Genomic DNA, 16,334 nt, shown 5'->3' on the forward strand with positions numbered 1-16,334 from the left:
AAATTATTATTTTGTATGCAAATCATTTTAATATTGTCAAAAGTAATTAAATAAATTTATATGATGATATTGTATTCTTCACTTATGTGTTTTATGTACATTCAATGTGAATGATCATCGTACATTATTTCACATTGGTAACGAAAAAAGTGTAAATTTTTTTTTGGGTTATCTCAAAATTGAATTACAAGAACATGTTTTTATTTCATTTTTGCAATTAGGCGTAATTGTTTCATTTCAAATAAAAAATATGGATATTAAAATGAATCAATTTACGGTCCAAAAAAATGGCCTAAAGACTCTTAAAATTTTCTTGAAAAAAAAATAACAACTACAGTAGCCTACATTCCATGTAGTGCTAAAAACACACACACACACACGAACGGATGAACGAATACATTTTTCTCACATTAATAATAAATTCGGGCAAAAAGACGTGAAAAAAGTTTAAATTGAGTCATGAACTTTGTCGACTCTGTAACAAAAACGTGACATTTTTTCTTCTTCTCGGGAACACACAGTTGAAATCGAATCCATCATACAAATTTGCACACATCAAAACTGAACGAATGAGTTCCGCATGAATAAAAAAAAGAGAAACCCTTCCATGCACTGCGGAATAAATTTATTTTGTTATGTATATGCAAATACATGTGAACGTTTGTGTGTTTGTATAGCGAGGCGAAAACATGGAAATATCAAGGCACTGAACATGGGCCAAATGTTCAGCATCAAAAATGAACTGTCAAATTCATAAAAAAAGAGTGTGGATCGTGTGTGCATGTATACAATGTTGATTATTTTGTTTTTCTATTAACCATTGATACTGTCAACATCATACGCAGCCACCGACCAAGATTGAAATGCACTATGTCACAAATTGTTCTATTTAGTTAGCGCCGCCGAATCACGGTGGATTTAATTTTGGATGGTTTTGACGTCAGCCGTTACCATCACCATCACCACACCACCATGATGGTGAAATAACAGCGTGCATGAAAAAGCCAAATGCAGCCGTTGTTAGTTTGAATGAGGCTTCATGTTTGTTTGATTGAAAAATCATGTTATTCTAACAACGTTTAAATCGAAAACTACACCAGAGATATGGTCTATACATAGTATCCAAACCATGCTACAATTGTGTCACATTATACTAGCAGCACAAACGACTGTTGTGTGTCACAATTGCTGGAAGAAAAGCCTACTATTTATTGGTAAGCATATTATTATTACATTTAAATTTTTTCCTTTTTTCACTTTTCAAAATAAAAATCATCCAACTTTTGAAAAATATATTGAATTCGATCAGAAACGGGAGAAAAAAATGTTACATTTCGACTGTTTAAACAATGACGAACTGACCGAAATCTGTAGCCCATTGCCTGGAATTTGACTATTTATTTATTAAATTTTCGTCTCATTTTCCGGCAGCCAAATTTAATTGCCTGAAATAAATGGTCTTTTTTTTGTAGAATGTCAGGAATTTATTTATTTTCATTGAACCACCAAAGTGTGCATTCGTTTCGTTTGCTGTTGACGCTTCTGTCAACAGTATAATATACCGTAGGCCCCTTCAATTCTGACTGCAAATCAATTAAATGCATTCAATCAACCTTAATTCAAAGGTTTTATTGTAGTACATGGTTTTTGTTGCTCTCAATTCCAACAATTAATGCAATCATTTCAGGTTCATCAAGGACAAAGCGAAGCTCGAATCACAAATATAAAATATTTATTGACTGTTTTTAAAATTCGATTTGCTTCGAAAATGCCGGCGATTCATTGAAATTCATTTAACTGCCGCAAAAAAGACGGGATTCGAATATCCGGCGTAGTGGATATATAGACGTGAGTTCCCGTGTGAAAAAATAGTAACTGAGCAGTCAGTTAACTAATTTGGGACAAAAATGACTTACTTTGATTGACATTTCAGTACAAAGTGTAGTGTAAGTCTATCATAGTTAACTGAAATCATTTGAAGTTACAAGTCAATCTAAGTTGCTTCATTTGGGACCAAGTGATTTTCTTAGAACAAAAATATAAATTCAATCAACTAAAGCCAACTGAAGTTATAGTCAGTCAGTCATTTCTTTTTCACACGGGTTCCGTACTTCATTCACCGCTTATACATTTTTTTGTATGTCACTGAATAAAAGCGTACAGAATCTGTCAAAATACTCACTGCATATTCAGACAAAATGATTGGAAAAAAGAACTTTATTTAATAACAGCACGAATTCAATAATAGCAAACCGATCGAAAAATAATGTGAGAACTGATAGACTCCGGTACAATATTTTATTGATCAAATTATTCAGGTCAATTTTTGTTTCGTGTTCCAATTTCGTTCGCAAATGAAATTATTTGAATTCTTCAATACCAGCGACCGACGAAACATATTTCCATCTTTTTTGTTTGCAAAAATTGGCGAACAAAGGCAAAAATATAATCAAAAAAATTTCCAATTCAAGACATTTCCCGACGTTGTTATTTTGATTTGTATTTTGACTAAAGAAAATGAATGTGTTCGTTTGCACGGAATCAATCAGATCAGATGCACGAAAGGGAAATGTCGATTGCTTATTTATGATAAATGAGAAATGCGAACGATGAGCGAATTGCGAATGTTGAAGTTGCGTTGCGCCGAAAAAAACAATACAAACAAACACCGACAGATTGACAATACGACGTTTGACTCATGACAGTTATATTTGAGTTTCGTTCGGCATTGTTTCACTATTTTCCACCGTCGTCACATTCAACTCGATATGGTTTTGATCATGATGATTCGATGTGTGTGTGTGTAGGTTTTCTGTGCGGATGTGTATTCTGTCTGCCATGGGATCGTTTACCGAAGAATACCAAATAATCAGTAGAAGCTGTTGAAAATGTTGTCTCGTTGCTGTTGTCTGGTAAATGACTAAAATATTCATTTCGTTTGCATCGTGTTCAGTGAACACTGTTCGCCAATCAATTATAGCACCAGCAACATGAAAGCGCACATATTACACCCCGGTATACATATCTATCGGTGAGCACATATGAATAGATGAAAAATCGAAATCGATGGCACGATTCGTAAGACAAAGGCGTACACAACACGCAAAACCTTATGCATACGTAACGTTTTCGCCTGATTCGGTGGGTTATGCGAGGAATATTGCAACATCAACATAAAATGAAAACACATCAAAATGAGAGAGAGAAAACGACGACACAAAAACCGACAAAAATAATGAATATAATCAAGCGAATCCAAGTAGATGGATATTCACTGTGTGATACGACGCACACACGGAGGAAATCGAATTCGATTTGAATGAAATAGCGTGTGAACTGTATCTTATACACAATATTATGTCGTTTGTTGAAGAAAGCACCACCAGCAACAACAATACTAACAACCAAAAAAAGCTCACATCATTCCAATCCTTCTGTTGCCTCGACCCGCTTTTTTAATATTAATACCAAGCTGAATATTCACATATGCATACATGCACACACGAACATTCTGATCGAACATTCGAGATAAAGGGATCCACTCGTAGTCGAGCATCAAATGAAACACTGGATCCAACAATCGTCCCTGCCGTAGTATCCTCAAAATGTGGCGCGTACTTTTTTTCCCGTTTCTTGAAATTGAATCGTACGTGCGTATATCACATTTAATATTCATTGAATAGTTCAATGCTATGTATAATAGATTGATAAGGTATTATGACAGAAGGGAGGGAGAGGGGATGGTAGAAGATGCCATTCTCCCGCAATCCGGTCGGCATTTAAACGGAATGTAAATGCGAGTGTGCGAATCCAAATGTCAGATTGCATTGAAAGAAATTTAGCCAATTTTCATGTGTAATTTAACCAATCCAAAATGGAGCGCACATCTTCATTTATTTCCGTGGCTATGCGACGATAGACACATCGATTTCGAATCAGATTTTCGGTTACGGATGACGCAATCAGATCTCATCTCATCTATTTTATCCGATAGATGAGGAAAAAAGAAGAAGGATTTAGGTGAGAGAGTGAGAGAGAGTCTATAGAAACGAACTTCGGTTCGATCTCCAACTTAATCGTGGTGTCTTGCATTTACAAGTGTATTTTCATTACATGTGTGTGTGTGTGTGTGTGTGTGTGTGTGTGTGTGTGTGCTGTAGACGAAACACATATGTGTATGAAAAACCATTTGGGAGAATCCAAGATGAGAATGGTATCCTATAAACGGTGGAAAAATAATGAGGCGACGCATATTTTGTTCAGTCGAGCAAAACGCATTTCGAAACTAAAAACCATCAGAATGCAAATAAAAACTACAAAAATATGATTAAGATATCACTCTTGTGTTTAATGTACAATGAAATCGAAATACGAATCGTTTTTTTCCCATATAAGTCGCATATTATTATCTATCGATTGCCATGAGTTGATTTACTCGTGATTATCTTGTTCCGGAGGTTTGCATGCATCGGCAAAATTGTTGTGCTTCATTCGAGCCTCACGATCATGAACGGATTTGACAATTGATCGATATTCACAGTAATCTTAGCACCAGCTTTTGAAAGGAAAAAAAAGTATATCAAAACCCTTATTAGGCCGTGAGAAATGTGTACAATTCGCAAGCAATTTACGTTACTGTTAACAAATTCATTGCTTTTCACGCATCGTTTCAACAATGATGAAGTGATTGGATTACGGCCATTGATTCGTTTTTGCCGTATTTTTTTCGTCTTCTTCTTATTCTTCCTATTTTTTCTCTTCCTCCTTTCGCCGAAATCGATGCTCAAGTCAATTTTCTCAATTTCGTTTGCGTTAAAGTAATCAGCTTTTTCACAGTGACACTTCGCATAATTCTAGCGTGAAAATCGATTTAAAATGACAAGGAAGGGCGAAAATATGTCACAATTTTGAAAGGTAGCGTTGAAATTGGCAAAACACCGCCTTTGATTCGATGAAGAAAAATAGACGATAAAACTCACAATTTTTTAATGCAAAAATTCCAGCTTTAATGCTAAAATTGATGATGGTGTAGATGCTTATTTCAATAGACGTCTTGAACCATCAATTATCATAGCATAATTTGCAATAATTTCGCTATAATCTTGCAAATTGATCTGCGCTCATTCAAAACGGCAGGTATGTATGCCATGAATGGTGTTTACATTGAGCTACACAAATTGCTTTTTTTTACCACCGATCCTTTATAATACGAAGTTGCTGTGAATACGGCAAACCATTGGTGACAATCATATCTTGAGCATACACCTCGTATAAGAACCAAATTTTCTTGTGGCGCCATCTAGATGGCTTGCGGGGCGCAATGTATTTTAAATTGTTAGCTAAGTTTTTTCAGCTTAGTACAGAACCATTTTTGGCAAAGATACAAAAGCATGCTCGAGGTATGGTGACAATATTTTACATCACGAATAAGGAAATGAATCCAGGTTTCGGAATATCATTTTGGTCGTTGTCATTTCCCAAACATCAACACACGAGTCCGGAATCACATCCATTTCAATGGAATCACATTTCATTTGGTCTTTTTATTTCGTTTTACAGGATGGAAAAGGGTGGAAGTAACCCTTCATCAGTTACTTCACCAAATCTGCACGACAAATGTATAAAATGAATATTTTATAATGTCCGGGTGTACATTTTGCCCATCATCTTCCTCGACAAATATGTGTTTTGCCATTCACTTCGAAAATAAACATCTTCATTTTTTTTCTCATTATTTTCTGAAAAAAGGGAATGTCGGCTGCCATAAAATCATTATCAGATCTTTGAATTGGTTTACATAAGTCGGTTCCGTATGCTCTTTTCTTTCGGTCTCTCTCTCTCTCATCTTTGCAGCGTAAATATCTCGACACATTTTCTGCTTTATAACATATTGCTTAATGAAAAAAGGCCACAAAACAAAGATTTCATACGAAAAATGAACCATTGCGACGAAAAAGTTTCCTCCGAATATTTTAGTTCTAGAGTGCAACATGAAATTTTACTTTTCCACAGGACCATGTCGTGTATGAAAAGTATTGAGATCGCCTCAGATTTTTTGACCCCATACAAATTCTTTTTTTTTTTGAACTCCGAAAAACGCGAAATGTAGCGTTATTTTGATGTCATAGGGTAGGTGAGTGGTACACTGTACGTAGTACGCTGGACGCCAAAAATACAGTAAAAAATGTGCTATGTTAGAATGTATAGAAAAGTCAGTATTGGAAACAAATTTGCTATGTTTGAAAGTGTTGAACTGAAATGAATCGTGTGGAAAAGTTCACCTTACGGATGTAAGGCATTTCATTATTCATATGGAGTTGTTGTTGTAAACTGAATGCACTTTAAAATGTTGCACTTTAAAATTGAAATAGTCTGAAGACAGTTTTTTCGTCGCAACGGTTCAAATGTATCCTCTCGAGAGAAAAAAAAATATATGCACAAATGCTCGGAAGATATCTTCTAATTAATTCATCTTTTGCACTTAAGCACTTACTGTTTGTGCTGCCGCACTGACTTTACATTGGCTCATCCGGTACCTTTCTCTCTCTCTCTCTCTCTCTCTCTCTCTGGGCACTTTCTCTTTGTGTGTGTCGGTTCATTATTTTTTATTATTTGCCGCGCCGAATACCGAAAAAGTCAAATTGGATCGTTCACTTTTATGATTTCATTTCATTGCGTTTATTTGTGCTAACTTTGTTTATTTTCTTGGTTTTATGCGGAAATAAACAGAGGAGAGAGATAGAGGCATAAAAAACTTGAACACCAAATGTATATAGAAAAGGGAACACTAGTTGTTAAGCTGAAATAATTGCCGTTAATTAACAGTGGCAATATTTTCAACAAAAATATTCAAGAAATAACTCTTAACCGGTTATGACCAAAAGAATTGCATGTAAGCTCTCTGAATGGGCACATCGTTTTTGGTAACAAGGGGAGGAGAAAAAATCCGGAAGAATGCACACATTTTTTGTTTGTTGTTGGTGGTAATGAAACAGAATTGTCCATTTCACAAAATTAGTTAATTTATTTCGAGAGAAAGTGGATATTGCGTAATATTCAAAAGGTGCGACCTCTGTCCATGTTAAGCATATTATTGTCCGTACCTCCAACAGAAAGCTTCTCAGAATCGCCATTTAATCCAGTTAGAATTCTCAGCACAAAAGACAAAATGGCAATAAATGTTATAAACGAGCAAAAATGTGGCCAACGAATATATTCACATACTTATTGGTGTCCATTATGATTCAGTTATTTCGCTTTTATTCACTCCATTTTTATTTTCTGTTCATTAATGTATATTTGTTTTTGCCTCGTGCTCAAAATGCGAAATCATCTGGCTACGCCTTTGAGCCACTTTCACAAACACAAATTATTAATAAGAAGAGAAACGAAAAAAAAAAATATTTCTTTAAATTATTGTTATGATTATTAAAAACGTCTTCTCTGCAAATCTGTCTGACCTCATTTTTTCAAATGTTTTTCGCTGTGGGTTTTGAATGTGTTGTGCGTTCTGGTGTTTGCCTTCAAAGCCATCGATCTGCCGGCGCGAGCGAGAACGAGAGCGATAGAGAAAAAGTCGGAAGAAGCGGCAAACGCTTCAAGGGATATGCATTATGCTTATAATAATGTGGAAAATTATACGAATGTGAAATTGGAGTCTAAATCCGGCCTAATTTAATCTAAGAGCTTTTTATGTTGTTCATCGTTCATTCGCCTCGCCGAGCCTCGCCTCGCCTCGCTAGTCGCATTCACAGTCAGCAACAATGCCTCATTCCCACCAGTGTCTGCAAAACTTTTATTGCTATTTATTTCTCATGTCTTTGTTTCCTTCATTGTCTATGGCAATGGTTATCCACTCACTTATGCGTAGAAAATTCAATAAATTCATTTTAAGCGGCAACAATGCTAGAAAAAATATGAAATCTTATGATTTTACATGTGAACAACACACTTAAAATGCTGAGCCGTCAATAAACGGTTCTGGCGGATGGGAGAAGCCATTGAAACAAATCTTTTAAACGAATGTTACAATTTTTCGAGTGGATCATTTGATGTTATATCGAATTTGAGCATTTTATTGACATTTTTCTATGTCGACATTATGCCACTAGTGGCAAAGGAAGCTTCCTTTCATTGTCTGTTCTGTTGAAAAGGATTGAAATTTTTTTTTGTTGAACCAACTTCAAACGATTGAACATATCAAAACCAAAATCGTATAAAATCCGAATAGTGGAAGCCAAGAGATGGGCGCCAGGAAATTCCAAAACTTTTCCAACACAAATACAAAATGCATTGTGATAGGTAACTTCTGTTTAGCTTCCACCTTTAATCCGGCCTGACCTTGCATTGTTGTAACAACATTTTTGTAACCGCATTCTTGTTTGGTCCGTTTTTTTCCTCTTCTTTGCTTGAACCGTTTTTTATTTTGAAATATGGTCTTCTCAAAGTATTTGAAAGTGGCCGTCGTTGTTTTTTTTCTCATTAAATGAAAGTTGCATTAAAAGGCATGTAATGTTCAAACAACCTACCATCGTTCACAGTGGAATGGAAAATGCGAGTAATTTGTGTACGTAAAGAGTGCTTTGCGTTTGCTATTTGGTTTTTATATCTCCCCGAAGGCGAATGTAACCCAACTAAAGTGGCTAGAAGATGGAAAACTAGATACAACGGTAACCACAAACGAGTATTTTTTTTTCCTTTCTCCTGTGTGTTGTCGGAGCAAAAAAAATGTTGCTTTCGACAAAATTGGCAGAAAAGAATGAAAAAGCAGAAGATAGAAAAAAAACGACGACACACAACAAAAATGCCTACAAAGACATGGGGAATGTATATTTCCAACGAACTTGTATGTTATGAACATAGTAAAAAAGCGAACGTTAGTTGTTATTGTTGAACGAGCTCCCCTTTTTTGTTGTTGTGGTGGTTCGATGTGAATTTTACTCGGACACACACACGTTACCTCAATTAAAATAATAGGCTTTTGAATGCGTTATTTTATCTTGTGTTCATATAAATTGAGGCCGTATATTCCATGGCTCTCTTTCGCTCTTAGTCTGAATTCATTTGCTCGCTCTTTCTCGCTCTGGCAACGCATCAAACGGTTTATCGCTTCAATTGGGATCGTTCGTATACAAATTTGATCTGGTGGAATTCATTTGTTTTTTTTTCTACTAAAAATGTCGAAAACAAAAGATTTCATTTATCCGAATGAATGGAAAATCCGCACTTTATCTGATGGAAAATAGTAGTATCATATCAATTTAGGTAGTATGTATGTGTGTATGTGTGTATTTGTTTAGTTGAACGAAAAATAACCGCAACAAACAAAACGAAAATGGAATCGTTTAAGGTAATTTACGATCCCCTTTGTGCAATATAAAAGTTTGCATTTTAAATGCGCACAATGACGTCAAATGCTCAACAGCACAAACATACACACGCAGATGATTGGCTTTGTGTGTGTTTGCTTTCGACCTGCTCGACGCACACTCAATATAGTATGCTGGCAAACATGTAATAGGAATATACTTTTGCTTTTAGTCAGTGGGTTTTGTGTTCTTTTCTTTATGTTTGCTGTTGCTTTCATTTTATTACGCTTGATTACATTTGGCTGGCTCTCAAATTGATGGGACTTGTTCCCGATGGTTTTTCTTTCCATTCGAATGCGTTCGCACTGGAAAACACTATTCAAATTAGGTACTGTACAGTCAGTTGATATGATGCAAACGCTGTTAAACACAGAAACACAGCACACCATTTGCAATTTATGGGCAAAATCCAAGAAGAATATACGGACGAAAAAATTGTAAAAGTTTCGAACGTAAAAATTAGCCCCGCTTTTAAGACTAACCTTTTCGCATTACAGTTGTTGAACATTTCTTCATGAAAATATGTACAATGTAATGCGGAGTTCGTACAGTGGACACTCGAAATTCATGGAATTCGGCAAATCAAATTTTGTCTACAAAACCTTTGATGTAATAGCATGGCCCGGTGCAGAAAAAAAACATTAACTGAGTGGTTCATCGGCTAATTTGCGACCTTCTTCTCTCTTTTTTGTTGTTGCTAAAGTTTTGGACGAACGATAGGCTTGAATACAATCATAGTTAGTCGGCTGCGCGCTTAACCGGCTAAATTGGTTGCATCCTCAGTCTATGTACATTCAAAACATTTAGTCTGTATCGCAAATCAAATGGATAGTTATCCATGGAAAATGCAAAGATGATATATTTAGCATGCATGAAGTTGGAAACTCAGTAAATTTTTGTTCTACAACGTACGTAACCGTACATCATCAGCTCCATAGGAATTTATTTCATTTATATTGACTGGGTTTTGAGTAAATTCTTTAGAAGTAGATGTGGTTTTGCGTCGCATGCATACCAGCATATTTTTACTCTTGGGATGTTAGGGTTGGATAAGAACACAGTACAATTACTACTACGGTTGCACTTTGATAAAATCGAGCGAGAGCATGTTGCGGGAGAATGATAATTGCCAATTGTACCGTTTAAAATCGTTTTTTTTTCAGTTTCGCTCTCGATCATCTTGACAAAGCACACTTGACGACATCTTACAATGGAATAAAAGATACTTACGAACAATCTTTCCACACATTGCCCACGTGAAAGATCGATGATATTATACTAAAATGTTAAAAAGTCGTGAAACGTTTGTGAATGATTTGGAAAATTGGTTGATTCTCAAAAATGAAAACAAGCGCACTGTACATACGACACTTTCGAATGTCTACTGTATATATTATATTTCATTGAAAAGTTCAACGGTAACAAACGATTCATATTTGAGCCACTGCACGCAAAAAAAGACCGGGTGACTTGTTGAAAAGACAAAAAAATTATGAATTCATAAGTAGCCAGTTGTTTAAGTTGTGAATCGCGTATACGAAAAAAAAACAACAAAGTTACTTTTGGACGCTTTACGAGCGGCGCCCGTATGGACAAGGCATTTTTGCACGCTTTCTCTTAATGCGGTCGAAATAAAAAGAGAGGCAAAACAATAATGCCACTGCGAACAAAAGTTCACCCGAACATGGTTTGCATGCATTACACTTGATGCGGTATTTTTGTGTGACCGTGTGTCATTGCTGTAGTCATCGTCATCGTCGTCACTTCTATTTTATTTGCTGTCGCACTTTTTCCGTCACTTTAACACTTGGGTGTCAGCGACAAAATGAGCGTAAATTTGTTGGTGATGGTTTTTTTGCTTGTCATAAAAAAGAATCTCTCATCCTCTCCAGCCGCGAACTTGTGGGAACAGTTGAAAAACCAAACAGTAATAAAACAAACGTTTGCCCAATAGCAAAAACATTGCACGAAACAGGGCAAAACGAAGTTTTAACGAGACAACAAGAAAGAAAGAGAAAAAAGCACAAACCAGAGAGCCATTTAACAACTTTTGCGCCTTTTATGACTTTCATCGTTCCCATAAAATACCAACCGCAAAATAAATTTGCACAAAATTTCATAAATTCGGCAAATTATCGTCTGAGCGTGGCACATGGAATTATATATCTGGTGTGTTTGGCATACAAGTACTTTAAATCACTTTTCCGGCATTCCTTTTTTCGTTCAGTCCAATTTGCATTTTACCGGGCAATAAAATGGTGCAAAGTATCGCTTTTATTGTTATATTTAAACAATTGTTCGAAATTTTCATGCGCGCCCATCATTCTGACGATGAACTCGCTTTGCGGATGCGATCCCATAAAATTTCCCAGAGAAAGAATATTAAAGCACATTTAAGAGCGTTAATGACAATTATATAAAAATGTGTGTGGAAAAACTCCTGACTCCAATCCGGATTCAAATTCGAGGCGAAGCGAAAAAATCGAACCTAAAATTTATCATTAACCTGATTTTGGAATTGCTTCCCATTCAACAGCTTTTGGCGGTGTTTCTTGAATTTTAATGAAGAATTTTAATGAAAAATTCCAATGCAGCTTATGCTGCTACGAAAAAAACACAACAATTCAGGCTATGGCGCGGATAAAAATTCCAACGGGTTTGATAAAGAGTAAAATAAAATATGCAATATGAACGGTTCTACTTACCTAATTCCACCACGACTGGAAGGAGAAAAAAGTTATCGTATATTATTAGTCGATTGTTATACGTATATATTTGCGATTTCAACTATGCTTACCTCGTATCGTAGTTGAGCATTCGTTCGCCATGCTTCCATAGCACATAACTTGAGCGATTCGGTATTTTATCAATGATGCACTTCAACTCAATGGTGCTGCCTACTTTGTAGAATTTCTCCGGTGTCGCAACGCCTCTGTCATCGTCTATTACAATGTATGGCACTGCAAAAGAAAGCAAATCAGTTGAATAACGATGTGATTGATTGATTGAATTGTTTTCAACCTTCAGTTTAATTATATAATAAAATGTGAGCAAAAGTAACCCGATTTTTAGGAGTATTTTCATTTTTCTAAATTTAAAAATACATCTTGTCCGATGCACATGTAAACACATGTAATTTTAAAACAATAAATGAAACTTTTTTGTCTGAAAAACGATTTTATAGCAAACATTTGGCGAAATTGTTTGAAAACCATATTTTTTGTGGAATTTACTTGGATTTTTCAGGTACGACCCATATTTAGGACGCATTTTATGCACTTTTTTTTAGCGATTTTTAAAGGAAACAATGCAAAATAAGAAGGAAGTCACTAAAATTGCACAGGTGCCCATAAAAATGACGGTAGATATGATCATAAATGAGCATTGAACATGACATTTTTTTTGGATGGTTCGTGCTCCTTTTTATTGTGTCATCTTTCCTCAAAATGAGCAATCCACTTTAATATAAATATCTTGCTAAATAAAGCATAAAAATAAATAAAAAAGTGTCGTTTCAATTCAATATAAGAGCGGGATGCATAAAAACCAAAGCAGAAAAAAGCGAAAATATCATTTTTGTCCGTTTATTGACAGGTTTTCATTCCCTCGTGACAGTACATTCTGGATGCAGCACAAAAAAATGTGTGTATATATCACTGCCATCATCCATCCAAATAAAAAAAAGCTTTTTTATGACCTCGTAAAGTAGCAAATGGCCGAGAGTAGGGGAAAAAAAGTGGGAAAAGCGGTACGAGATCTATCCAGCTCTATTAAAAAATCATGCATCTCTATTTATTTGGCCGTTTGCTGTTCTTCAAGCCGGTTTTTCATCCACTCAATCTCTCCCAATCTGTGTTTCCCGTTGAATGTGTTTGAGATTTGAGTGTTGCAGTCGAAATTTGAAAATTCATGTTCCAAAAATAAAGCCGAATAAAGTGGGAGGAATGGAACTTTCAATTTATACGCTTTCAAACCCATGTTAAAGTGGATTTTCTATGTGGATGTGTTATGACCTTTTTTGCTGCTTACATCTGTTTGTTGTCGATCTTCCAGGAATGAAGTGTGTCAGAGAAATTTATATGTATATGAAATGTTTGGCCGTAAATTACGTATTCAAAGCATTTGCTGGTTACCAACAAACAAAGAATCCCGAAGCATCAAACATAAATCCGACGGAAAATTGGATTTTGTCGTTGTTTTTGAATAACAAGAGAGTCATTGTATGCTGAAGAGTGTACAAACAAACGGAGGAAGAAGAAAAAATGTATGTAAATAAGAATGACCAAAGCACAAACAACGGAAATAATGTTGAAAATAAGTAATCCAATGAAAACTGCTGAGTGTTATCTTAATGGAATCTCAACAATTTATTTGATGTGACACAACACAACACAACGGATTTCTCGTTTGTCAAGTGCAAACTGACCGAAAAAAAAACTGACAACCAAACGTATCCCACCGAATTTATTGACATAACAATGCAACACACGCTTGTTATGCTTTCTCTACTTTTTTCTCTCCCTCTGTCCCGCTTTCCCGCGAAATAAAATGTCGTTTGCCACTTACCCACAACCGTGAGATAAACCAGAAGCACCAACGGCGGATGCGATGATATTTGACATTCGTAGTGCCCTTCGTCTCGTTCATTCGCATATTGGATCAAAAGTTGCCAGTCATTTGGTGCAATGTATTCAAGCGAGTATCTCGAATCACTGCTGTACGTGTGGCGGCCAAAAGTTATCAAATTGAGTTCATCACCTTTCCGACGTACCCAAGACACCTAAAATGACAAAACATGAGCAAATTTTACTTCGTACTTTTGAAACAAGCCAAAAACTAACACAGAACATATTATCATGATCCCAAGCAGTATTCACAAAACTTTATTTTTTTTTGGTTCGTTCATCAAAATATTCGAATACGAGAATATGAAGAAAAACGAAAAATTCTCGCTTTCGTGAAATAAAACCAGATATTTGTATTCAGTTCGCTGAAAGTGAAAAACAACGGCTATGAAAAACAGAAAGACAATTTTCAGAGCAATGTCGATGATGCGTGATGTTGTAAGTAGCTCTACACATTGAATTTGTTTCCATGCCCACGAAATTTTCTCGAACTTTTTTCTCTATATGTATATCAATTATTTTCTTTACATGCAAAATGTTGAATTGCAAAATAATGGGGAATTTTTTAAAATGAAATTTCGAAAGTTAAAAAATAAAATCAACTTTAGACGCTTTTCGTCGCAAAGTAATTAAAACACAATGCATTTCAAAGAGAGCATATTTGATTGAAATTCACAGAGATGACGTAAATATGTATCAATACCACCGCATTTTCTTCACTGTTTAATGTGTATAGACAAGAAATATTCACTTTGATATACCTTTGTGTTAAATAACGCGTCAACTGGCACTGAAGCCATTCGTATTTTTGACGTTTTTGGTTGTGTTTGCTCACCGCATTCCTTTTTTATAAAAAAAACATATATTAAAAGTGAATTTGATGACGTCCAAAATGATGTAAAATGCATAGTAGATAGAAGAAACAAGAAAAATCCTTTGGGAGCAAAATGTCATCCAATCAACTGGAAACAAATACTGATTTTTTCCGCCAATTTTTTCAAGAACGCCGGTTACGTCATCCTGCAATTTATATCATGTTGCCTGATTTGAATGACAGTTCTATTAGTGAGACGTAAAATAACGCAAGTTGGTCCATGTTCGTAGCAATAAAGAAAAGTATGTTTCATTGCTACTAATAGTGGTTAAAAGAATATATGTTTGTTTTTGGCGGGTTGTCGCGGTTTTTCACAGTTTCAGTGGACGCGTTCGAATTTAGTAAATTTACCCAAAAGTCCAACTTACAAACAGAAGCAACTCGAATAACGTTGATTTTAAACGTCAAGTTCCAAATGAATTGCGCACAGTATGAAACACAGCGTGTCCAAACTTATGAAAAACCCATTGAAAATCTGCCCATATGCAAAATTTTGGAAACAGACAATAATGAAAACAAATAAAACAAAAGACAAAATATACAAACAATGCATTTCATCGCGCGTGTCCAAACTTATGAATAGTTCGGAACAATCCAAATTCATTTTTTGCCAGTATGTAATCAATACAAACTTAATTTTAATCATTTGCATCCATTATAAAGTATAAAATCATGGATCGCACTGGAAATTACATTTAATTACAGAGACATTGAACGAAACGCAAATCATTGCATGTCAATAAAATTATAGAAATTGCGTAAAGTATGCAACAGAGCATCGGGCATTCAAAAGGATGCATGTACAAGAGTTTTTTGCATTCGAAATGTATCAGATTGAGTTGTTGCCAGCGATTGTCGTCATTAAATTCGATTCGTAGATCGAATTCAAATTACAGACGGCAGTAGATAGCCAAATGATATGTTTGACATAGAAAGTCCTCTCGAATTTTACGACGCAAAGAAAATTCCGTTTGATATGTAATTTGACTACAGATCGGTCTGCAGAGACAGGCAGCAAATTAGCATATTTTTAATTGGGCCCGATTCGATTTTATTAAACCAATTCCCGGTTGGCGTATGAAAATGTGAATATCCGTGGAAAGCAATCGTGTTTCGTGTGGCGAAACAGTGCACCGCATATCGGTGGCCATATCCCATATCACATAGGCATTTTTCGTTTCTCGTAATGATGGTGATGGTTCATTGCTTCATTTTTTTCTCCTTCTTGCATACGATACAGGATCAAGCCGACGAAAAAACTTGAAGCACAAATTCCCGCAGCAAATTAAAAAAAAGAGCGAATCTATAGATGTTCATATTTCGATTTTTCATTCGAATTACTGCCATAAAAAAGCGATGAATTCTATTGAGGTTCAAAGATGCTTTCGTTTGGAGATTTCATTTCTCTTGGAGTGCCCATTCTTGCATCTAATCACATGCTACGTCTAATAATAATTTAATTTTTGC

The 16,334-nt window shown here is 35.5% G+C and overlaps 1 protein-coding gene across 3 annotated transcripts in view; it reads right to left on the reverse strand.

Moving 5' to 3' along the window:
- The window catches only part of LOC129566274 (uncharacterized), a 121,639-nt gene that overhangs the window by 12,813 nt on the left and 92,492 nt on the right, over window positions 1–16,334 (reverse strand). For all 3 annotated transcript variants that reach the window (XM_055442077.1, XM_055442063.1, XM_055442071.1), the window contains 3 exons: window positions 13,935–14,148; window positions 12,166–12,328; window positions 12,074–12,088 (listed from right to left, as the gene is read on the reverse strand). In XM_055442077.1, coding sequence (XP_055298052.1) covers window positions 12,074–12,088; window positions 12,166–12,328; window positions 13,935–14,148 — 392 coding nt within the window. The remainder of the gene's footprint in view (window positions 1–12,073; window positions 12,089–12,165; window positions 12,329–13,934; window positions 14,149–16,334) is intronic.

This window comes from Sitodiplosis mosellana, unplaced genomic scaffold, assembly GCF_009176505.1.
Source record: "Sitodiplosis mosellana isolate CC-2019 unplaced genomic scaffold, AAFC_SMos_1.0 Smas_scaffold_1, whole genome shotgun sequence".
In the NCBI taxonomy this organism is placed as follows: Eukaryota; Metazoa; Arthropoda; class Insecta; order Diptera; family Cecidomyiidae; genus Sitodiplosis; species Sitodiplosis mosellana.